The sequence below is a fragment of the Lissotriton vulgaris genome, chromosome 3_2, assembly GCF_964263255.1.
Source record: "Lissotriton vulgaris chromosome 3_2, aLisVul1.2, whole genome shotgun sequence".
NCBI classification, from domain to species: Eukaryota; Metazoa; Chordata; class Amphibia; order Caudata; family Salamandridae; genus Lissotriton; species Lissotriton vulgaris.
In genome coordinates this window covers 284,167,270-284,192,802 of record NC_141690.1, presented here as the reverse complement: position 1 = coordinate 284,192,802, position 25,533 = coordinate 284,167,270, and the positions used below count along the sequence as shown (strand labels likewise).

General features: G+C 47.6%; 1 protein-coding gene across 1 annotated transcript in view; it reads left to right on the top strand.

The window, feature by feature from the left end:
* The window catches only part of LOC147725699 (uncharacterized), a 483,091-nt gene extending 457,808 nt beyond the window's left edge, over window positions 1-25,283 (top strand). Inside the window, exons 12-14 of the mRNA XM_086964378.1 lie at window positions 936-1,102; window positions 2,206-2,263; window positions 24,733-25,283. Coding sequence (XP_086820504.1) covers window positions 936-1,102; window positions 2,206-2,263; window positions 24,733-24,803 — 296 coding nt within the window. The 3' untranslated portion in view covers window positions 24,804-25,283. The remainder of the gene's footprint in view (window positions 1-935; window positions 1,103-2,205; window positions 2,264-24,732) is intronic.
* The last annotated feature ends 250 nt before the right edge of the window (window positions 25,284-25,533 follow it).

Below are 25,533 nucleotides of genomic sequence, written 5' to 3'. Positions count from 1 at the left end.
CCTTCAAGAAACAGCTCATCTTTCTTCAACTCTTCTCAGAGAGTGAATCATCTCAGCAAACCACAGCATCTTCTTCTTGCTTCACAGATATTCTGCTCCAAAGCTATCCTTAGTCCTGATTACTTTCTTCTCCGATGACTCCGCAACCTTACTCTTATTTTCGCACACTATTTTCAATGTAGTTTTAATGTCCTGTCCGTTCCAGTGTGTTCTTAAGCAGGTCACTCTGGCTTGCATCATTCTTACCTTGTCCCATGCACTCACTTTCCTTATGCTCGTTTGGTTCTATCAGCCGGGTACCTAGTTTGTTAATCCACCCTGATAATTTCCTCATTGATGCCAGATAAAGTTTGTCTGCTTCTCTATAAGGTGTTGCGGTGCCTGGCGTGGCCTTGTCCCCTACTTTTAAAACTACAACAATAAATAACCAGCACTGAACTGGGTGCCCGTTCCACTGGGTCAACATTTCTCACACTAGCAGCAGCTGATGACAGTAGCCGTAGTAGCCACTTTTATTTCTAAATATTTTAAATCTTTGTGTGAAGTTTGTGTCTGCACTTGAGGGTACATGAATACCAGGGAATAAAGGACATTCAACCCCAGTATGATATTTTTCCCCACAGTCCGCGCGGACAGTGGTAAGTGAACGTAGATATTTGCCCTCCCGTCCTTCCAGTGAGGTACAAGCCAGTTTATGTGGAGGGGTATTATGTGTGTTGTAAAATGTACTGAGACCTAAAGAGTTATGGATGTCCCCCCAAGAGCCATGGTAACTGGAGAGAATCATTGCAGTGGCCTGAGCGGGTCTGTTCCGTGGGGGTTTAACCCCATAACAGATTGGATTCATGTTGGGTCACCACTGTTACTTCCATAGCTCTGCTTCTCCAGGCTGCTCATCAGTAGTAGTCAGAATGTTTCTTTTTCCGCCCTTTCAGGTGCAGGGGCACCTCTGGCCTGCCAGGACCCCAGTGCTCCTCATGCAGACGCCCCTTACACAATGGGGGGGATTCAGGTGAATGGCGCGAGGCTCAACGGCATCGGAGGGCAGGAGGAAGAAGAGATGCCGCAGCAGCAAACGATTCAGGACGAAGAAGGGAAGCAGGTATCTTACTTGGAAGAGGGCACAAAGCCAGTAAAATAGAATGAACTGTTGATTTACCTCCGGCTTTCAACTCAATTTGATGGGCATGTGAAGGTTTTGCCTTCCTTTGATCTATGTATGTCAGTTGGTTTGTGTGTGAACATACACAAGTGCCAAAGTACGTGAGTGCAGGGCATGCAGAGAGTATATCAGAAACCATTGGATAAGCAAACTCTGTCCATGAGCAGTCATCTTATATAGATGGACGAAAAGGGAAAGAAATAGATGCTATGGGGGCTGCAGCCCATGTCCGCTGGATTTATGATGACAACTGCATGTGGGTTTTGTCTGACTGCAGCTGACAAAGTGTAGCGCGGGATACCTATATCCATAGGGCAGAGTGTGGTGGAGTGGACCAGGGTAAGAGTTGTAAAGTGGGGTGACTGAGGGTGGTGCACAATTATGTGGTGTGACGTGGGAAAGTGTGAGGCTGAAAATAGTGGCTGTGTGGATGGGGTGATATATGGGGTGGAGTGCGGTTTGGTGTGGTCAAGGATTGGGACGGGGTACTGTAGGTGTGTTATAATCTGTTGTGAGTGTTATAGTTAAGCTGTGAAAGGTAAAGTGTGGTGAGATGGTTGTGTAGGAGTGTGCGGGGAGGTGATTGTATAGATCTGGACAGAGCACAGAAGGGTTGTGTGGTTGAATCATAAGTCAGCAGGCTGTCATGGCGTATTGTACTAATGTGGTAGGACAGCCTCCAGTACATTAAGGTACTGTAGAGTGGATGAGGTAGGGTGTGTTTCTGATATGTATACTAAGGTGTTGAATGTTGTGGTAAATTGCATTAGCATCTGGTGGGGTAGAGTAGGCTGGTAATGAAGGTAGACAAGTTAGAATAGGTTGGGTGGCATCTACCGTGGTTGAGGTACGGAGGGCGCAGTTGATGTAGAGTGTGAGTGAGTTTCCGTGTGGAGTTGTCAGTATTTCGCTGATGACTTGTGGTTTGTAAGATGAGTCGAAGATGCCACAGCTTTGGTAGTAGGAGCGCAGATGTAGTGTCCTAGAGAGGAATGACATGCCAGTAGGGATCACTCGGACTGACAGTCGCTCTTCTGTTCTAGGCGGGGCTGGAATCTACTCCCAAAGCTCGCATGATAGCTGCGTATGAGTACCCGGCAGGTAAGAGAGCTCATGTGTTCAATATTGTATTCTCTTATCACTTCTGATGCCAACTACACAGTCCTTTCTGTTGGCGAAGCTCTGGTCTGTAACTTCTGTCTTTCCTGCAAGCACAACAACCACGACTGTGTGGATGCCAGCAGTACTCCTCAAAAAAGACTTTGAGATGCCGTCGGGCACAACGACTTCCTCATAGAATGTAGACCACAGCTGAGCTCGAGGTATCGGACGGAGAGGAAATCATCAGCGCCAATGAAGAGGGACCCGAGCTGGTAGGTAGCCAACCCTCGCCTTCGGAGACTTCAAAATCGCCACTGGAGGCAGCAATGACAATGGTCAGTCATCGATCTCTTTCCGTAAGGGCCCTGAGACAACCTTGGGGCCGAAGACTACACCATGGGTCGTGAGCACCGTTTGCCCTTCGGCACTAACACTTAAAGCACAGGTGCAAGACTTTATAGAGCCGCGCCCTAGAGCGGATTGGCCCAGCAGCCCAGTGTACCAGAGAGGTCTTGGTGCTCCGTAACCAAGTGGTTCCAGTCCACACAAGTCAAGGCTTCAAAGCAGAGAATGGACAAGAGACACCTCAATCCCGATCGGGGTTCTAGCCACAAGTCAAAGCAGGGTGCTGAGGTGTTGCAGTCGCAGACCTCCGGCTGCCCCACAGCTTCAGCGCCACCAGCGTTAACGTCTTCAGCATCTAAACCTCTGGCGTCAAAACAACTGCCATCAGAACCCTCTGCTTCAAATGACCAGTCATCGCATGGATGGTTGAAATGAAAAGCCCTCACAAGGACATTTCAGAGCTTAAAGCAAAGTCAGCCCGAATAGACCATGCTGACGAGGAAGAAGAGGGTTCAATTTAGAAAAAGATGCATCAGGTCCTCAACAAAGAGTCTGCAGACTATTGACCCCAAGACTGGGAAACTTAGTACTCCTAAAAAGAAGAAGCTAGAGTTTGAGGAGCTTTGAAGTTCCCACCACCAAAGAGACATATAGTCAACAAAAGGCGCCAGTCCAGCACCGCCTCCATTACCACACAGCTCACCAGCACATCCACTTACATCACTCCCTCCTACACATCCAACTTCAGGGAGCGCAGATCCTTATCCCCAAAAGATGATTTGTGAGAGCCTACAGATTATCCGCAGCACTGATCATCCTTGGGAGGACTGTAATGTTGACCCACAGGAGACCCAGATTTAGTACCCATTCCCCGCCATCCCCGCCAGATGACACCCCTAGTTACTATAGTGTTCTTCAAAGAGCTGCAGCATTCCACAAGGTAGATATGTATGTCCCCCTGAAGAGGAGGACTTTTTTATGGAGACTTTATCCAAAACGGAAAGATCACTTCAGTGTGTACCTGTGATAAAGTCTATCCTAAAACTGCCTACATGCATTTTTAAGGATCCTGTAAAAAGTAGGGTACTTTCTCTTAGTGTACAGAGGAAATACCAGCCATCACCCCTAGGCCCTTTACGTTAGGGGCACCCATCCCCCAATTCCTTAGTGGTGTCTACGACATGGAAACCGGCGGCAGCACAAGCAACAGGAGATGCTGCTTCTCCAGGCAAAGAGCAAGAGGACTGATGCTGAGGGAGAGGATGGTGGTAGGCAACGCGGATCACAGGCCGATCGCCAACTCTGTGGGGCTGCTCTCGATATACAAGCAAGCGCAGTGGGACGACAAGATGGAAGATAACCTTCAGCATCTTTCAGATGAGGATAAGACAAAAGGTGAGGATCTGGTAAATGAAGGGACGCTTATCTCTAAGGCAACCATCAGGTGTGCACTTGATGCAGCCGACACTTCGGCAAGAGGGGCCAATCCTGCGTGGGTGCGTATCTTCAGTTTAAACAGGAGGTGCAACAGCTCCTACTGAATGTAACTTTTGATGCGAAACATTGGCTCGGCCCTCAGGCTGATAAAACATTAGAAAAAATTTAAAATGGCACGGAAAAAGGCAAAGGCAATGGGTGCACTACAAACAGCTGTCCCAGGCCAGACCTTTTGGAAGCAGGAGGGAAGAGGAAGAGGTAAAATTAGGCACCTCAGACCAAGGGTAAACCTACCAATGACAACTGCAGGCTTACCATCCGCAAGGAGACAAAGGTTTAGCAATGAGTCACTCAGAGGAAATGGAGCCAGAGAGAATGGCAGAGATACACAAGACAACAGCGCTCCACTACTCACGTGCCTCTGACCACTCAACTCCTGTCGAGAGCAGACTTAATGCGTTCCAGACAAATTGGACAGACATCACCTCCTACCCATAGGTGCTTTCACTAGTACAGCATGGATGTTGTCTTGAAATATTATCAACCCCACCACACAGACCTCCACACAGACACTTCCTCAGTGCACAACATTTATAACTTCTGAAGTTTGAAGGAAAGTCACTTTTAACAAAGGGGCGGTCGAGCCTGTTCCGAAGCAGTATCGAGGCAGAGGAGTGCATTCCATGGACATCTGAATTGCAAAAAAAGAATAAGACACTAAGGCCTATGCTAGACCACAGGGCTCCCAAACTATATGTTCTATTGGAACATTTCCATAAAGTCACCCTACAAATGTTATGCCACTTTTATAGGAAGGTGAGTTCATGACAGCCCTCGACCTCAAATCTGCACACTTCCACATTCCCATCCATCCTGCTCACCTCAAATATCTGAGGCTTGTAGTAAGTGACCGTCATTATCAATTCAAAGAACTGCTGTAGGAGGCTGGCTTAGTATATGGTGTACACTTATGTATGTGTAGCACCCTGCCCTAATCCAAACAACCCTTATGATGATTTGTGTGGTCTCAGACAACCTTAGAAAGCTCTCCAAGTGGTAGCTGTGGAGAGCAGCCTTCAGGCTTAGTCCAGAAGGAGTGCAAAGCAGCTTGTTTTACCAGGACTTAATCTTATGGTATAGGTTAACTGAAAAAGAACCACACAGTGTAGTTATAAAAATAAGTATTTATTTTAAGACACTCACTAACACATACAAATATATCCTGCCCGGAGATATACAGGGGGAGACCAAACCATATACTAAAATAGTGGTATACGAACCATGACTTAATTCAAGACTATACCCAGAAGATGTAAAAGTGCCAGGGACCCAAGGGCCCACCCGAGTTAAGTAACCACGAACCCCACGGAGGCCATGTGCAGAGTGGGTACAATACCGCAGCTCAATACAAGTCAACGGTTAAGTTGCGTTTGCTATTTTAAAAAAGAAGGACCCTTCCCAGTGGACCCTGAAGAAACCCAGTGGAAGACAGAAGGCTGATGAGCCACCCCACCTGTGGATACCCCAGGAACCAGGATACCTGCCCCAGGTAAGCCGGGTGCACAGGTGTGAAATGTCATCGGAAACTAAAGTCTAACTGAGTGGAGGACGTCAGGAAGATGCTGCTGTTGCAGAAGGTGAAAGTTCCCGGTGGAACGCAAAGGTGGAGACATATTGAGAAGTATGTGCAAGCAGAGGGGGCGGAGTCTATGCCACTCAGGAGTGACCAGGAGGCACAGGAGATAAATGCCCACCGATGTCAAGTGTTGCCGGAGAGATGACAGTGACATTGGAGCTGCAGTTGTGAGGACCAGGCTAAGCTGAGGAAGACCAGAAGCCATGCGGGAGCTTTCCCACGCTGGATGACGAGAGCTAAAGGGCCGGTGTCCATCGGAAGAACCAACATGCCTTGGCAACTGACTAAGAGTCATCTCTTGGATCAGCCCTTTTTACCAGCAGATTTAGCCCTCCTGTATTTAAAGTGTATTTCCACCTGACCTTCTATTCAGGCATTTGTGTACCATGATTTGTTTTTTAATTAGAGCTATGAAGTATGAATGATGTTGCATGACTGAGGTTTGAGTGAAGATTGATGAGGTATGTGTGGTTCTGTGTGGGACTTCACATTGAGTTATGAATTTTTTATGAATTTTTATTTTGTATGATAAAAGTGTTGAATATGCTTACCTAAGACCAAATTAATCTACCACTGTGTGAACTTAAAAAGATAAAAAAGAAAATAAATAAATAAAGAGAAAAATGGACTCTATTCTATTGTTGTGACTGTATCTCTTGGCATCGCTCTCTGGTCCATTAAGGTAACCAAATTCTCAGGACCCTAGTAGAGGGCCCTTTTATTTACGGCAGGGCCTCTCCTATCTTGTACTGGTTCTAACATGTTTGATACCAAAGATGACAGGGTTCATTACAGCCAGTTTAGAGATGGTCATCGCGTAATGACGCATGGCCCCTCTATATATCGTAATGGCCGATATACTGACAACCCAGGAGAATGGACTCCGAAGGTTATAGGGGTGTCCTGCTCATGCAGGTATGCCCTCACACTTAGAACAGAGCACCCTACCTTCAAGAATGCCTTAGGGGTGACTTATAGGTTTTAAGTGCAGTGAACCTAGATATAGGTAAACCTATATCTTTTGTAATTGGGGCTAGCACCAGCTGACGCAGGCTTCAATGGCAGGCCTGTAGTTACAGTTTGGGTGGCATAATGCATGCTTCAGCCCATGGGAGACCCCTGAGGTACCTATGCCTTGGATACCTGGATACCGTATACAAGGGACTTCTAAGGGCACACCAGTAACCAATCTGGAGTAATTTAAGGGAGAACGCACAGAGGCTGGGGTCCTGATTAGCAGGATCCCAGTCCGACGAGTCAGAAACAGCATGACACCAGCAAAAAGTGGGGGTGCCCATAGAAGCAGATCCTTTCCTTCAACTGCCCTTCTGAGTCAGCTCCAAGGGTATTCCTAAAATATCTTGTAGTAGTAGTGGCTTACTTGCGAAGACAGGGCATTCGTATCTTCCCCTGTCGAGATGATTGGCTGATAAAGAGTGCAGAAAGTGAAAAATGTGTAAAGGATACACAAGCTACCATCACCCCGCTCCACAGATTGGAATTCACTAAAAATCCTCAAAGTCTCATCTGGAAGCACTGCTGGTAGAAGCCTATCAGGGTGCGGTTCTCAACTCTGTCACAGCCAACGCCTACGCCAACGCCAATCCCCAGAGGGTTCTTAATCTCCAGAACCAAGTGCCTCTTTTTCAGCCACATCGTCCCCTGCCAGTCCAGACTGTAATGTGCCTCGTAGGCATGATGGCCTCTTGCACAGCCATTGTTCCTCATGTGAGGCTATACATGTGCCCCTTATAGAGGTATCTGGCGACACAGTGGTCAGAGGGGTTCAGTCTGGGGGGTTCACCGTTGATTCGGCTCACAATTAATCATTCCCTGCAGTGGTCGAACAGCAACAACCTGTTGCAGGTGAGGGCTTTCATGGACCCGCTCTCATTACCACAGACACATCACTCACGGGATGGGGCGCACACTGTCCAGGGAGTATAGACTGCTCAACAGAGGACCCCCCACATCAACATTTAGATCTCCTGGCGATCCAGCTGAAGCTCAAGGCCTTCCTTTCATACATTCACCACTAAGAGGTCCTCATAAAGACAGACAATATGCAAGCAATGCGTTACAAACAGAAACAGGGAGGCACGCAGTCTCTTCTGCCAGCTCAGCTTACACAGGGCATATGAATGGGCAATGCAACATCACATTCAGGAGCAGACAACAACGTTTGTGGACCTTTTAGGAAGGACGCAGCAACAAGTCCATGAGTGGGAACTCCACCCATGAGTCCTTCAGCAGTACTTCCAAGTTTGGGGAAAGCCAGACGTAGATCTCTTTGCAAGAGCAGAGAACGTAAAATGCTGGCACTTCGCCTCCTTGATTCACCAGTCACAGGGCAGTGCACTATGGATGAATTGGTCAGGGATATCTACCTACGCTTTCGGCCTCTCTCACTACTTCCATATGTGGTGAGGAAGCTCAGGCTCACCTCTCTCACCCTTAATACTAGTAGCTTCTACATGGTACGGCCACCACAGTACACCGCTGTACTCGAGCTGTCGGTAGTGTGTCTGTTCCCTCACGCCAAGGATAGTCCAAGAGGTAAGTGAGGATATGTTTACTCAGGATCTGGATTTAGCAACGGTCCCAGGGCAGCTCCGGGTCTCGACTCTACAAACCTGGACTCTTCCCTGGGTGAATTCTAGAATCAACTGTTCTAATTCTAATGCAAACCCAAAACACCCCCTTCCTTCCAATAAAAATAATAATACAATAAGAATAATACAATAAGGGAACTGTAATATTTAAAGAAAGATATGTCAAACAGCAATGCAATACCCCGCAAATAAAAATAATAATTATAAGGAACGACTGATATCAATAAAGAGAGATTAAGTTAAAAGTAATGCTAGCATAACATTGGGGTTACATCCAAGCCCCCCATCTCATGGATCTGAGCACGTCTACCAGTCCATAAAATTGAGGTGAACCCACGGCTCCCCATCACATGAATGGGAGCGCAGCCACCAGTCCCATCAGCTCCCCACTTTCTTGCCTCATGGCTGAAAGGTTACTGGGATGGAGTGGGGTGAGACAGACTGAGTACTGGCTACACCACTGGACGCAGCCGCTTCCATAACCAATGCATCGAAGAGGCGCAAATGTCGAAGGCACTGGAACAGGGAATGCTGGAGAAGACCGGTCATAAAACGTTGGCACTGTGCTTGATTAAACCCTCAAGAAGGAAAGACTGACCTTTTCATGATCAGGCAGTTGTCCCCTAAAGAAATTAATTTCAATATTTCATAACCAAAAGGTCAATTAAGAAGCGCCCTGACCCGATATTGAACGAGTCTGCCTTCTTGGTGATTGCGGGCGCTGGAGTGTAAAGTGTATTCATGGGACAGATTCACTCACTGTTCACACAGCGCAAGCACGGTTGATGCGCTGCATTGCGTGAAAAAAAGAAGGCAGAAATGCACAATATCAACAAAGGTGCGATGCATTTCTGCGTCTCCTGGCGGTGGGGCACCGTGCCCCGCCTAGCGCCAATGCCGGCCCTTGAACCATGCTGCACGGGAGCCTCCGTTACAGACAGGGTTGCATTTGTGCAGGTCGGGACGCCTTCCTGCAGAAAAACAATCCTCAACAGGGTTTTCCTCTTTCTATGTGAGCTGCAGAATGTATGTAGTACCTGTGAAAAGAGGAAATAACGAGGAGAAATAAATATATTTATCCTCGTCACGCCTCCCTGGGAAAGCCTTTTGGGGGGGGGGGGGGTATTCCGGGGTTTACAAGTCTTTGTAAATCTGAGACTGCGCCAGAATCCATGGGCGGATGCGTGGAAACACCCACAGTCCGCCCAACGCAAGGGAACGCGGAGCGCTGCCGTGCCAAATATGTGATGTAACAATACGATCAAAATGATCACGCTATGTTACATCGCAGTTTTTACAACGCAAGTCGTTACGACTTGCACTGGAGGAAGCTGGACTTAGGATTAGTATGATTTACTATTTCAACACCAGTCAACGTGCAGTAGGGAAGGTGTTGGAATAGTAAATCTTACTATTCCTTAGGTTATAGCGCCATCCATCGCAAGTCGATGTAACAACTTGCGTTGTAACGGCTGCGTTTGAACTGCATCGCGGTGTACTCACCGCAAGGTAAAGGATGTTTTCCACCTTGCCTTACATTGTATTTGACAAACCACGCAATGTAAGCAAAGTGGCTCTGCATGGCTTAGTAAATAAAGAAAAGGATTTCCTGTTGGTGCTGTGCCACAAGAGTACAGCAACCCCAAAGCAAAATCTTAGTAAATCCGCCCCCAGTTTCTTCCTTGGAAAGTCACTTTTGTTGCCGTGATCGCAGCTTGCAAGGTCAGCAAAATATTCACAGGTTCTGTCAGTGGATTATTCCTTCACAAGTTTCTTTGTAAGTAAAGTGGGGCTGATGTGGCAGCCATCTTTATTAAAAATGGGTAGGTCTGATGTTTACTTTAATCAGACACTTGACTTATTAGTGTTCTTCCCTCAACAGACACACACAGGATCCCCAAAGACTTTTAAGATAATACAGTGCATTGAGTGAATGGCAGCAATTATTAATTATGTGTTGGTTTTTCAACAATGCCAATAGAGAGACAGAATATTATTATTAATATTGTTATTATTATTATTATCATTATTATTAATATTATTAGTAGTAGTAGTAGTATTACTACAGCTATTTCTAAAGTTGGCCCATCTCACCGATGGTGACACCCGTCTGTTTTTACTGCCAGTGTTTTGTGAGACCTCTTACAAGTGTACTCAATACAGAACACCCTGGGTCTTCTACAGAAGAGTGAGAGAGGAGTGAGTCAACCAAATGAAGCAACCACTAGGGTACCAGTCTTCCGAGTGGGAGCGAAACGTCCTTCTACCAAGACCCATCAATCACCCAATGTGATGTCTCATCATCTGGGTTTAGGTATCATCCCATCAAGGAAAACCGATCTAGGGATTGATCGGAAAAAACCTTGACTAAGAGGAAGACTATGGGTTAGCTGGTCACCCTACATAGTACTTACTCACATCCAGAGACTCACTTAGAAAGTGAGAGGATCAAAGAGGTATAGGTAAAGGATGTGAAATGTGCAGCGCAAAATAAAGTGAGAAAGTGGTGTTCTAAAAATGACTTAGGAGTGCTTATAACAATTTTATTCCGCAAGCCCCCTTGCCATTACTAAAAAGCAGAGTGCTGACGCTTGTTATTTACAAGACGTCAAGCAGTGTGAAAGGTCAACATGTTTCTGCCCTCACTAGGATCAAATTGTATCGGGGCATTCTTCAGGACCAAGCTATAAATAAGTACAGCTGCTGCTACAAAAAGTGAAAATTATAATAGTGTGAAATTTATATACAAATACTCCACCGGTAATGTCCAGATTGAATGGGTAAGGATACATTAACCGGAACCTGTAATAGATAAGAAACATCATCTATGTGCCAAACAGTACTCCATAAATTACACTCACTCATACTCACTCTGTGCTTGCGTCAATTGACGCTTACGTATTTCTACTTGTGTGGTGATACTCAAAAGAGGTCTATCACTTACCCAGAACACTTGGGTGTCGCCCTCACCTCTACCTGGTGCACTACTCAGGGAAGGGGGCCCCGCTCTAAAACAAGGACAAAAAAAGGAATATAGTCAGTGATGTATCTGCATCACGACCAGAATGTCTTATATTTACTACACTCGCCCCTGGCTAGGGCCAATTAAAGGTACAGCGCGTCAGGTATAGTCCACAAGGGGTACCTGTCATAAATCTCATCCCTCATTAATCACGGGGTGTCATGTGGTATTCTTACATATTGTCTATTTTACCCCTTTAAATGTAATCCTCTCTGTCTAACATGCTGTTTGATTGAATAAAGCAAGTGAATAAAGCAGTATGCTCTTGAAATTAGAGCAAATAACTTTAATTAAACACAGAGAGATATAGCAAGGGCTAGGTCTTGGCTAAGTTGTTATCAAAGCAAAAAATCTTGGTTGAAAAACGGAGATACTAAGACTCGGCTAGGTCTCAAATGGGCTCTCAAGTGGGGTATCTAGTTCCCACTGCTGAACCAGCGTTCATCTATTTGAATCCGAAAAGTCTAGGCATCTCTTGTGAAGAGACTCACCTGTCCGTCGGTACCCCGGGCCGTGAGGAGTAATGACCGGAGGTACCGACGTTCTCATCTGCACTGTTTTTAAGGTAGATTAGCCGGCTCGCCGCGTGGTCCTCCTCCCACGGGCGTCCAGGGATGTGCCTGCAATACTACGTTGTTCCCGCGCATGCGCGCGGCGACAAACACTACATCTGGTGTGCCCGGCCCCGATTGCGCATGCGCCCGGCCCCAGACACTCTCGAACGGACATGCTCTGTGGGTTAAATGTAGTTCTAAGCATGCCCGAGTTCGTGTCACTATACCCACATGCTTTAAGATGCTCTATATCGGTATCAAGTTTCTGGTGGAGTATGTGCAGAATATTAAGCACAGGTTATTCTCACTAAAAGGTGTTCATTAACACTTATGAAATCCTCATCCTAGGGTACATACCCATTAGCTTCACTCATTTTCATTCTGGTGTGTGGAGATTCCGGTGAATCATGATATTTATCACAAATAAGATGAGTGATATGTTTTGTGTACATTAAAGTATCTGGTGTGTGTTATGTACATTCAAGTGTCTGGTGGAGATTTTCAACCAGGACAGCCTCAATAGTATGCAGTGAGTTTTAGAATGCCTCCCTACAAAAGGTGTTATTTCATAGGGTAATTGTTCTCAGTAACTTCTGGGATTGTTACTCCCCAGCATGGGGGCAAATGACCCAATCAGAGCCTGGCCATGTTGCACCCAGGAGGTTGCTATATGAGAACAGTTGATTTTACTCAAATGCCACATGGATGTATACAGAAAGTGTATTATCTGCGATATGGTGGTTTTATTTATTGTAATGCCAGCCACGGGATTTCTTCATTGAGCCCATCTACATCTGTATGTAATCGGAACACCCAGCGCTGTTCACGTTGTAGGAGAAATTTTTGAATATCCGTGATATGAGTGGGGATAAATGGTTTCTCTAGAATCACCCAGTGTAATTCTGTATCCGAATGTCCCGCCTCTATGTAGTGATTGGTTAATTTGGTGGCACTCTTCTTACACCGAATAGTGCTCCGGTGTTCGGAGATTCTCACCTTGATCTTTCTAGATGTCATCCCTATATATCTCTTTTTACAGGGACAAGTAATGAGGTAGATGACCCTCTCGGTGTTGCAATTAGTGTGTTTATTTAGGGTCCAGGGCCTCACTGTCCCTATGTCTACCTCAGTAGTATGACTTGTCAGTGGGCAAACAGAGCAATTGCCACACGGGAAATGACCTGTCACAGGTGGCAATCCCCATATTCCCGGTTCCATGAGATCCTTCTTGGGTTCACGTGGTCTTGTATGTACCAACCGATCTTTGACATTCATACTCCTTTTGAATGCAAAAAGCGGAGGGGGTAATGTCTTCCCTCCGATTTCCAGAATCTTCCAATGTTTTAGAATACTCTTCTTCACAGCATTTGAATGTCCTGAGAAGGTGGTTACACATGTCATCCTCTGTGTATCTGTTCCATCATTAGGTGGTAATCTGGGCTCCAGTAGAGCGTCTCTATTATTATTGGACGCTCTTTTCAATGAGGTTTTGATTGTTTTCTTCGGATACTGCCGTTCTTGCAATTGTACAGAGAGAGCTGTTGCATGTTCTTTGTATTTCGCACTGTCAGAGCAGTTCCGCCGAACTCTCAGAAACTGTCCAAAGGGCAGATTTTCGCGAAGTGCCTGGGGATGATAACTCTGAAAATGTAATAATGAGTTCCTCGCCATTGGTTTTCTATATAGTTCAGTACTCAGATGCCCATTCTGAGAGTAGATGTTAACGTCCAGAAATGGGAAATTTTTCTTAGAGAATTCACAGGTAAAATTCAGGAATTGATTCCGATGGTTCAACCAATGGTGAAATTCTTTTATACTCTCAGCTGTTCCTCTCCAGATGACTAGAACGTCATCTATGTAACGTTTCCAAGTCACAATATGGTTCAGAAATGGATTAGTGTTACACAATACATGGGTCTGCTCAAAGTGATGAACATAAAGGTTCGCCAGCGAAGGAGCAAAAACACTGCCCATGGATGTACCAGATACTTGGAGAAACAGGTCTTTATCAAACTGGAAAAAGTTCTCTTTCATGGCTATAGATGCACATGCCATAATGAACCTGACCGGAGTCTTGCTATCCAAATCAGTCTGTAGCAGGAGGGTTTCTATCACAGAGAGAGTCTCATCCTGAGGTATACATGTGTATAAGGACTCTACGTCGAAAGACACAAGGAAGTCTTGGTCCTCATCATACTCCATGGCCGTTAGTAGACGTAGTAGATCTTTGGTGTCCTGAATGTATGTTGGCATTAGTTTTACTAGAGGTTTAAGAAAAAAATCAACAAATGTCGACAGGGGTTCCAATAAGGAGCCTATCCCTGAAATAATGGGCCTTCCAGGTGGGGGTGTAACTCCTTTATGTATCTTTGGTAAGATATAAAAATAAGGAACCACCGGGTGTGTGGTAACCAAATATGCTGCCTCTTGATCGGTAATCCAATCCTCCTCTTTAGCTTCTTCTACCATTCTCTTAATACCAACGCTGAGTCTATGCGTGGGGTCCATTTTTAGAGGACGATAGAATTTCTTATTGCTCAGTTGTCTCTTACACTCATTGTCGTATGTGTCTATATCAAGGATCACAGTTGCCCCCCCCTTGTCGGCGGGTTTGATGACAATGGACTTGTCATTAGACAGAGTTGATAGTGCTAGGTGTTCACGTTTTGAGAGATTATTGTATTGTTGATGGGTAGTGTGGAAGATCCGTTCCGTATCATTGAGTACTGCTCTCTCGAAAGTCAGAACTTCAGGTGGAGTGAGACTTTGTGGTGGATTGAATGTTGACTTATTACGTAAACCGGTATTCTTATCCTTGGTTTGGTCATCATCCTTGGTCGTTTCATCTTTGAAAAAGGCACGCAGTCTAATTTTCCGAAAGAAAGCAGCCAACTCGAGTCTGGTCTCGAAAGCATCGCCTTTATGTGTAGGCACAAATCCAAGTCCTTTCTCTAGAACCTGGGTCTCCTCTGTTGTCAAGACGCGTTGGCTTAGATTGACAATTAACGTTTCGCTCCCACTCGGAAGACTGGTACCCTAGTGGTTGCTTCATTTGGTTGACTCACTCCTCTCTCACTCTTCTGTAGAAGACCCAGGGTGTTCTGTATTGAGTATACTTGTAATAGGGGATATTCACCCTGCTGGTCTATAAAATTATCCCTTAGACCCTCCATTAAGATATTTGTCGTGATTGAGGACCTCTTACAAGTGTGCCAAGTCCACACTGACTGGACGTGGATATGTCAGGTCCAGGTGTCCTCAGGATCGTACGATGCTCTATGGGTTCCACCTCTCGACAGCCTCTGGGTCTGAATGAGAACAGACACACAGGAATGGTCAAGTGAGGGATATCAGGAAGGGTAGGAAGGGAACTGCAGGGAGGGGAAGCTGAAACGAGAACAAGGCACCATGAGTCAAGCACACACTTAGTATTATTGAACACAGGTAGGTAATACCAGACACAACCCCACCCGCCTTTTGATCTGAAGGCTATATACCTGGAGAGCGGATAAGGTTGGCTTTGCCTGGCAATCAGAATAGTTGACCTTGAAATACAGATCTAAAACACAAGAACCATAATGTCATCACTCTGATCACTGCTCAAGTTCTAATCACATATGTGTTCTTAAACGTACCTATGCAAAATTCCAAAATGGCTTCAACAGAGGACAAATGGTATGTAGCCAGCCAGGCGAAGCTCATATGCCTCTGTTGTACAAAGCAAACGAAATGAAGATAAAAGTTAGTGTCCGATGCCTAACTTATACAACACCTGGTTATCTTACCAGACCTTGCAACGACATAGGAATATGTCCTGGTTTTCTTACATAGGCTAGAACACCTAAAACAAAGAATGCTGAATACTTCTTCAGAATGAATCTCAACCCAATAGTCTTGGTTGAGTGCTATATAAGCGCACAAAGTCACCAGATGAATTATAATCCAAATATCCCTTACTCCAGAGGGATATTTGGCAAGGAGTCTTACTTTCTTCTATCACTGAAAGCATAAACACGGAAAAACAGTCATAAGCACGGATCCGGGAAGGAATCTCCCAGGTAAGTATAGGCTCTTCCAGGTGAAAGGTACAGCGATTTAGCCAAGGATAGCCTTTACCAGAAACCGAGCCTCATGGAGACTCGAGAGCGGAGCCTCAGCCGAGGACTCCTCTGGACTTGAAAATAGAGCTCCGAAACAGCGAGCCAAGGACTCGAGCGGAACACTCCAGGACTTACTCGCCAACAGAACCCACCAAAAGGATACGCTGGAACCTCGAGGGACGAAACCTCACCGTCTTCGGAAGTAAGCATAATCAACGGCAGGCGCTGTTGTTTCCCGATCAGTGTTGTAGCTTCCGCGTGTGACGTCATCGGCACAGGCGTCGCGCGCAGGACCTGGAATCATGGGAACTGTAGTTTACTCAATTACAGAAACGTCTCTAGGCAGTGCTCGAGACTGGTCCCCACCGTGGAACCTGACAGGATAGAAGTAGCATCGAGAGGTTTGGTGAGGACTGCAACCTCCTCTTAACTCACTGCTGTAAACACTACTCGATGCCAAAGCAAACCGTGTGACACCGGCACAGGGTGTTTTAACCTGAGGCCTCTGAAAAATCCTCTTACCGCCTCCACTGCCAGTGATGAGAACAGACGAGGTTTGAACTCATCTGACATAAACATTCACTGAAACAGAGAGAAAATGTTGGTTTAAAGAGAATTCTCAGGTTCTGGTTTATGTTTGTAGGAATAGTTACGATTGTATGACGTAACAGCGAGTTCCTCAACAATGCCTACCTTAACAACGCAATCTCTAGACGAAAGTGTCTTAACCACGCATTCCTTTACCAAAACTTTTTGTGGTAAAAGCATGCTGGGTAAATGCCTATCAGTGGCTAAGTTTACCGCCCCCTTTCCTCTTCCCTCAGTCCTAAGTACACCCCTACCTCCTAGAAAACACCCCAAACCCCTTCGACACCCGTAAAAACTAACACTAACCCCCGCCCCCTAAAAAATAACATGAACCCTCCCCCCCTGAAACCCTCTTACTTGTCCGACGCTCCTCTCAATTCCGCTCATCCCGAATTCTAGACCAACTTAGCCTGAACCACCCGCATGCGTGGTTATGGCTAAGTCGCTGTTCGGGCAAGTTGTGGTTCGGCATGCTTGCCTCCAGAAATCATTGCTCTGGAGTTGTTGTTCAGGATGTTTCCCAATAATTACAGACATGTCCTTACATCAGTGCCTCCTTGTGTTCTCAAAGATTTATAAATGTTTCACATCCAGAAATTTAAATCTGTATCCCTATATCAAGAAATACAGCCAGTGCCAAATACTTTTCCTCTTTCGATGCTTTATTGCCATCATCGCAGTCCTACAGCTGAATTACCTTTGCTTATCGATCACTTAATCATTGACACTCCTTCGTTACTGGTGAATTGCTTTTGCTTTTCGATCACTTTATCCCTAGCACCCCGGCATTACAGGTGATTTACTATTGCTTATCGATCACTTTATCATCGGCGTTACAGGTGATTTATTTTTGCTTATCGAACACTTTAGCCCCAACACCCCGGCATTGCAGGTGAATGACTTATGCCTATTGATGACTTTATCCCAAGCACTCAACTGTTTCATGTGCATTACTTTTGATTATCAATCACTTTATCCCCAACACCCCAGCATTGCAGGTGAATTTTTTTTGCTTATCAACCCCTTTATCTCTGACACCCCAGTGTTCCATGTGATTTCATTTTTCGTATCCAGCACTTTATTCCCAGCACCCAGATGTTCCAGGTGAATTATTTCTGATTATCGATCACTTTATCCCCAACACCCCAGTGTGCAGGTGAATTACTTTTCCCTGTACATCAGCTCGTACCAGTCACCACAGATGAATTACATTTCCTTATTCACCCCCTTTTTCTCATTGTTCCCCGTTTTACAGATAATTTACTTTCTCTAATCAATAAACGATTCCCATGACTGTTGGCCTGTTTCCTCATCTATCCTTGAAGGCCCTTATAACCCTACCTTACAGGTGATTGACTTGTCCTTTTCCACCATCTGAGTCCCTTCACCTGTGATGTTGTTACTTCACCTCCCTAAAACCCTCCAACCATGCCAACATATTCTTCGTTAATAATTCATTGCTTGATTCAGTCAAGTGAGTGAACCCCATCACCAAGTAGAACTGGTCCCCCCGATGCACCCATGTGGAATACTCTGCAATTTCTGGTGTTCGAAATCGTTTCTCTATCTTGTTGTTGATCTACCGAGTGATTCAACGCCTTAACAGAGTCCCCCCCCCCTCCACTGCAGTCGCTGAATCAACTGAGACCACACTATGGTGCAGCCTGGACAGGTCTTTGCGAGCCAACCCACCAAAGAGATAGTTTCTTCAACCAGGACCCTCCTGCCCAGTTTTACCAAATCATTACCCCCCAGGTGTATGATAACTACTGAGGGCGGCGGGTGTGTTTGCCAAGTAATTCTACAAAGAACCCCCTAAACTGGCTGAGGCAGAGCCCCCCCTCCCATGGAAGGAAACCTTGAAACCCCCCTGCTCCGCCCTCCGTCTACATTCACCTGCAAGGAAAACGGATTTAGCACGGGTAACATAAGAATGCCCAACAATCCATACAACTTGTGTCTTTCCTCTGTCTTCTTGCTTTCGTCGTGCCGATGATGGATGCTGTTGCTGACCCGGTACCAGTTCCCGCCCTGCGTCACAGGCTCCAGAAACTGAAACATAAATAAACAACAAGGCAGGCGTCAGGTGGTTTATTTGCACCTTACAACATGTGCAGCCGCACATACCGTTTGTAGCTATTGGAAGCCCATCTCCCAATCCTCTTTATACTCCTAGCATGTAACCCTCTCGCTGTTGCTTCAGTGGCCGCTCCTATCCTGAATGAATGTGTTCCAAAATCCTTAGGGTTCAAACCCGCCTTGCTGATTGCCATTGCCAACACTCTCTTGAACTGAAACCTGGTCAATGGGGTACCGTCTGCATGCATCAACAATGCTCCCCCTGCTCCGCCCCCGTTGTCTGATGAATGCCTCCACGTGAGACACAGGGCAGCAAGGATTATTCCGCTCCCGGTGGAGCACCAAGCTATCTCCCCGGGCCTCCTGATCTGTTTTTGATTTCACTATGGTTACCAAAATTCTATCCGCCATTATCTTTGTTTTGTTGAGTCGTAGACTCCCTAGCGTGTCCCCCTTGTTGCTAGCCACCAGTTCGCTCACTCGTAGAGCGCCATAAAATGCCAAAGAAAATGCTGCTTTAAACAGGAGGACCTCACCCGGGGAGCTACAAGTGTCAGACAAGGCCTCCAATAACCCTGCCAGCCGCTCCAGGCCTATTGGTTGTCTGGAGTCAGCGGTATTCGCCTGTAGGCGCCGCCACCCCCTCAATGCCTTTCGCACTATGAAACTGTCTGTGGGATCCTTGGCCCCCTTTAGCTGTGCGAAGAAAGAAACCGCTGCCTTGTGTCTGCTAGCTGTCGCCGCTGAGCGACCCATTCTGTGCAGTGTGTCCATGTACAAGGTAAAGTTTGCCTCTTAGACCCATTTAGCCTCCCAGTCCTGGCCCAGAAAACAGCAATAAGACATAAACACCCCTTCGTAAGCCGTCCTGGTCCTGAGAGCTAGGCTGGCTGCCACGAGGTTCTGTAGTCGGGGGCACCAATTTGCCAAAGTGTTGCTGGGAAGTGTGCCGGTGTGGCCTCTGCAGATGGTAGATGTTCCCTGAATACCTGCATCTTCAAGCGAGAGAGTGCGTTAGCTGCGTTATTCAAAACCCCAGGTACATGCTTCGCCCTAAACTGTACATTTAGCTTCAAGCATCTCAGCACAATCTCCGGAGTATGAACTTACACCGCACCGCCTGCTGATTAATACAATCAACTACGGTCATGTTGTCTGACCAGAAGATCACAGATTGATTGCGCAAATGTTCAGGCCAGACCGTTAAAGCAACCCAGATTGGAAACAGCTCCAAAAAGCCGATGTTTGCTGTTAAACCGCTTTCTCCCCACCAAGCCAGCCACTGTTGTGACACCCACTTGTTTCCAAGTATGGCACCAAAACGCACACTACCTGCAGCATTGGTCCATAAACCTAACTCTGCAGATGTAGTGGGGGGGCCGCACCACACCACTCTGCCGTTGAAATCCTCCAGAAATGACATCCATATACGCATGTCCTGGCGAACCTCGACTGACAGTCTAGTGTGATGGTGTCTCTCCCGCAGTCCCTTCATGGCCTGCGCGATGGAGTGGGAAAAAGGGCGTGCCATAAGTATTACTCTCAGCGCGAAATTCAGCTGACCCACAGTCCGCTGGAGTTGCTGTAGCATCACTTTCTCCTTAGCCAAACATTGTTGCAGGGCAGCCCTGAATTTCACGATCTTTTCCTTGGGTAACCTGAAGCAACCCTCAACTGAGTCCAATTCAATGCCTAAAAATTCCAAGCATGTCGATGGCCCCACCGTTTTTCCTGGTGCCAATGGGACCCCAAAAGCCCGCATGAGCACGCAAAATTCCTGCAATGCCCATGCACACTCCTGTGAGCCCGCCGCACCCAGCAAAAGAAAGTCATCAAGGTAGTGCATGACATGCCGGTGACCAGTTGTCTGCCTCAAAACCCATTCTAGGAAGGAACTGAAAGTCTCAAAGTAGGCACATGACACAGAGCAACCCATGGGCATACACTTATCCATATAGAATTTGCTTTGAAAGGAAAAACCTAGCAGATGTTGATCAAGGGGGTGGACTGGCAGCAAGCGGAAAGCAGATTCTATGTATGATTTTGCCATTTAAGCCCCAGGCCCAAGAAACCTCAACATCTCCACCGCTTGGTCGAAGGATGTATACATGACACTACAAATACCCTCGTCGATTGCATCATTTAATGAGGCCCCCCTAGGTGCTGAGAGGTTGTGAATGAGTCTATACTCACCCTTTTCTTTCTTTGGGACCACCCCAAGGGGAGAGCAAACAAAATCAGGTTCAGGTATTACATCAAATGGGCCCGCTATCCTTCCCAGGCGTAACTGTTTGTCAATTTTTGTTGCCACTACCATTGGGTTGTGTCTAACCGACAGTTGATTTCTACACTCTGGTGTCCCGGTATACCCCACCGCTGGGATCCTAAAACCCTGTGAGAAACCTTCCTGCAGCAGCCTCGCAGAGGCATGGTCTGTGTACCTGTTAAGCCAAGGGATCATAGCCAGCACATCAATTGGTGAGTGAGTGACCAGCAGGCCTCCCTCCCTATGCCTGTTTCTTTCTTCCCCTGTTGCCCGAGGTGTTACCTTTGGAGTGGCAAGCAGTTTCTGGGTGGGAAGGGCGGCCACATATGTAACATGCATGTTTGAACTTACACGTGCCTGCTGCCCTGGTACATTTCCTTCTGTTAAAATCCCAACACACGCCCTTGCGCTCCCCACTGTTTCTGTCCCTTCCTGCCGCATCTCCAACCTGCGCCGGCCGAAAGGGCTGCTAGGATTTGTTGGGGCACCCTTTTTCCCAGCTTGTGCCTGGTCTTGCAGCCTGCCCACCTGCAAACTGGCCATATCACGAGATGGAATCAACCCTATCCCAAGATAATGATAGGTCAAATTCCCTAGCTTTCCTGAACGCTATGCCATACTCTTTCCACCCATCCCCCCGGTGCTGATCGCAGAAAGTTGTGATCCTACTCCGATAACACGAAGGCTGTAATCCAATTAATTAATGTCTCCTCTGTCCTGAATTTGGCCAACTGAGTCCACCATTCACTAGGAAACATCCATTCTTTCTGTGACTTTGCATACTCCATTTCCCTGCTATCTATTAAGGTCGAAAAGATATTGATATATTTGCCTTCCCAAATCAAGTCCTTCACCCCCTGTGACACATGCTGGGCCAGGTTTTCTCTCCTAGACTGTATTGTACCTGTCCCGAATACCGGCAAAGCCACCTCCTTACCACCATCGGCGATTTTTGTTGGTGCATCATTCTTGTCTCGTCCCACGCCGCAGCCTGAACCTGAGGCCTGAGGAGAAATTGTGGCAGCTGAAACACCTTCACCCCCTCTAGCCAACATGATTTTTTTGCAACCAACTTTTGCGCCTCTACGGCAGGATCCTCAGCAGAAGGTAACACCCCCGTATTCCCAGCCAAGGGAGTACTACCGCTATCTGTGCCGCCAGCTCAAGGGGCACCTGTGCTACCCTGGGGGTGCAAAGACCGAGGTGCTCTGTTCAATGGTGGGCACCGGGACCGGTACCACCGTAATTCCTCCCGGGCCCCCCCAGACGCTAAATTCAATGGCGTTGGTGGTGTGTCTGGAGCCGGTGCCACCGGTGTAATAGGTTGTTCTGGCGGAGTGTGTATGTCAGCCACCCGTACCTTGGGAGCCCGCCCATTACTCCTCTTGGCCCTGCCCCTTTTGGGCAAACCATCCAATTCACCCCTGGGCTGAAGGGGCACTATGACTCGCTTGGGTCTCCCAGACGGTCCTGCCTGGTCATCTAACCTTTGACTCAGCTCCGCCACGCTCCTTCCCAACTGGGCCACCGTTCCCATTCTCCTGTCCATTGCGGACATCCTGCGCATCATGGCATGCAGCATGCGCTCCATGTGAATATGGTTAGCGCCGCGCCTCCTTGACATTATTTACCTTTGTCAGTGAACAGCTACACTCAATGTCACCAATGGGCACGATGTGCCTTGTACCTGTACAGTGTTGGAGGCTCACAGGCTTGCCGTAAGCACCACACAACTGTGACCGGAACACACCAGCTAGCCTGGGTGATTGGGCGAGCGCACTCTAGCCCGGCGGCCCGACAGAAGCAGTGAAATGCAGGCCTGCCGGTGTCCTCAGATAGCGATGTCCACCGAGGCACTCTCCAGCAGCTCTGTCCGCAGTGGTCCCCGAATGCAGGCCTACGATGAAAGGAAAGTCACCACACAGTACTGGCTTCTCGAGACAATGGACCGCGTAGTTGCAAAAAACTCCCAGCCTTTGCTCCGCACCCTGTTCTTAGGACAATGCAATATTAAATACCCACTATCTTTACCTGTCCTATTCCACTACGGCCCTGGGAATTAAAGTTTTAAAATAAAACCCCTTGCTGGGCATAAAATGGTATTAGCGCCGTGTAGATCAACCAACAGGAAGCGTTAACAAATGGTCACCCCTCCGTGTACTCACCAGGGCCGACCACCCTTGTCCCCACCACTGCAAACAGTCTTTAAATACTTGCTGAATTATAAGAGTGTAATTAAATCAACGGAACAAATTCCGAGCGTACAGCTTTGGTCTCCCCTCCAAGTACTAACCAGGGTCCACCCTGCTTCGCCTGTTGATCCTAACCTGTATTACAGTGGCACATTGTTGCTAATCCCTTTTAGCTTATGCGTGTAGATGATGCTAATTAGCCTCGATAGCCCCTCCGATGTTAAGACAGTGGGGGGGGGGGTAATCTTAGTGCAATGCCCAATGCCAATGCCTCGTACCAAACACTACCCCTCCGCTTTTATAATTCTTGCCCCAATGCCAATGCACGACACAAACAAACAGGACCCACGCTGCAGTAATGTGCTCGGCCCCTTACCATGTGAGAATGGGCCTCCGCCCGGTACGTCACTGCCTATGCGCTACCTGCCTTGGAGCACCTTGCCGATCACAGCAGATTACCGTACCAACTCTGCTCCGTCCCCCACGCTCCCCGATTCACGAAGCTCAGCTCCGATACACCGATGCCGCCGCAGCTGGAGACACCGCAACCTCTTGACCCGCTCCCTGTCTTCCGACGGTCCGCGTTCGTCGCCTGTAGTAAAAACGATGCCGCCGCAGCTGGAATCCCCGAAGCCTCTCCTGTCTTCCGACGGTCCGCTAAACCTGCAGCTAGGGAAAAGAACAACAAATTAATCCACCCCTCGCTAGGGGCACGGAGCGAGTCTGGAGAGCGCAGGACAAGAGGGCGCCTCCGCCCTGATTCTGGTCTTCTCCTGTCAGATACCTTCTGACAGTGGTGAGTTTTTGGATACCGAGGCAATAGCCTCATTACTCCATATTCGTTTGGAATTTTGTAGTCGCTGTTTAGGTTGTCTTATTGGTTTGTGACGCTTTGTCACAGTTGAGGTTGTATCACATGGTCAGCTCAGTGATGGGCCGCGGGTAGCGGTCAGTAGTGTTTGCAGAATTGTCAGCATGTTTCCTCAGAGAGTCTCGTCTTTGTCCATCTAGAACCTTCTGTTAGTGTTGAGGTTTGGGTGCCTGCCGCGGCTATAATGCCATCGTGCAGTTAGCGGGTTTTAGGTGCTTGCCGAGGCTATTATGCCATCAGGGCAGCGGTGAGTTTTGCGTATCTGCCGGCGTTTGCCTTCAGGCAGTAATGAGATTTTGGATGCTGCGTTGCTGTTTCAGGTTCGCAGGGTCCCGCGCTCTCCAGGCCTTTTAAGCTCCCTGATCTTGGGGGCAGACCAGCACGCGCTGTCCCACCCCCTCCTGGCCCCCCCCCCCCTCAACTATAGGGGGCCTGACCAATCGGTGGTGGGGTGCCCCCCCCCTAGCCGCGTCATCAAGATGCGGCAGGAAGGGGGGGGGCACGCCCCACCACCGAGGATCCAGGGGAGGGGGCAGGCCGGGCCCGCCATACGTGCGTGGGTGCCAAGCGGCCCCCCTTTCCTTTCTGCGCTTTGAAAATAGTGATAAATACCGAACTGTTCTTCTCATGTAATTGTACAGAATCTTGCAGTGTTTACGCCTATTTACGCCACAGCAAATTACGCAAGTTACACCCTCCACTATTAATGAAGCTGTTGTGCTATTTTTTACCCTGTGAAGTAAGCTGTGTGTGCTTGTGTTTTTCAGAAGACGATTCCCTAGACTTGCTGGACGACGGATCCCTCATTCCACAGCTGGGGACAAGGAACGAGGCCTGATGCTGCCGATGCCTGCAGGACGGACACGAGGCCTTCTCCAGACAAGTGACGTGGACACTTAACAAGAGCGCCAGATCCCAGCCTTGAGGACCTGAAATTGTGGGTTTCGAGCAAGGTTTCTGGACAACCTCTGGCCTGATGCCGCCAGCCCGACCTCTCAGGATTCCATTTCGAAAAGGATGTTTCTTTATGAACAATCTCAGGACACAGTGTTTGGTGGGAGGGGCTGAGGGTTTGGCATCCAGGATTAAGAATCTAACTCCTGACCCTTCGAGCGGGTTTTAACATCAAGAGGTAGTTGGGAGAAGCCGAGCATTCATTCCCTGCTGCACCGTCTCAGGTTAGCAAAGGGACTAAGGATGGAGATGAGAACACCAGCCGCCGGGGACCACAGGCGAACTGTAAAAATCAAGCGTGGCATTAGCAGAGCCCTTCACATTCCAAGGTCCAGTCAAGCGCCAGTGACCGCCAAAATAAAAATATAGAGAATATGTTCATAAGTGACACACGGCATTTAATATTATGATACTGCATCACAGGACACTACAGAGAAACAAACATTGTTCCTGTCCAATGCAGATTGAGGTGTGCATTGTCATCAGTGCTTTGGCACAGTGAGATGGGTCATTCCGCATGGAGCATGGCCAACTGGAAGCCTCTGGAGTGATGGCGGACGACCTCCACGGATGCCGCTGTGCAGACAGTCACTACATGTGAGAGACACACCGCC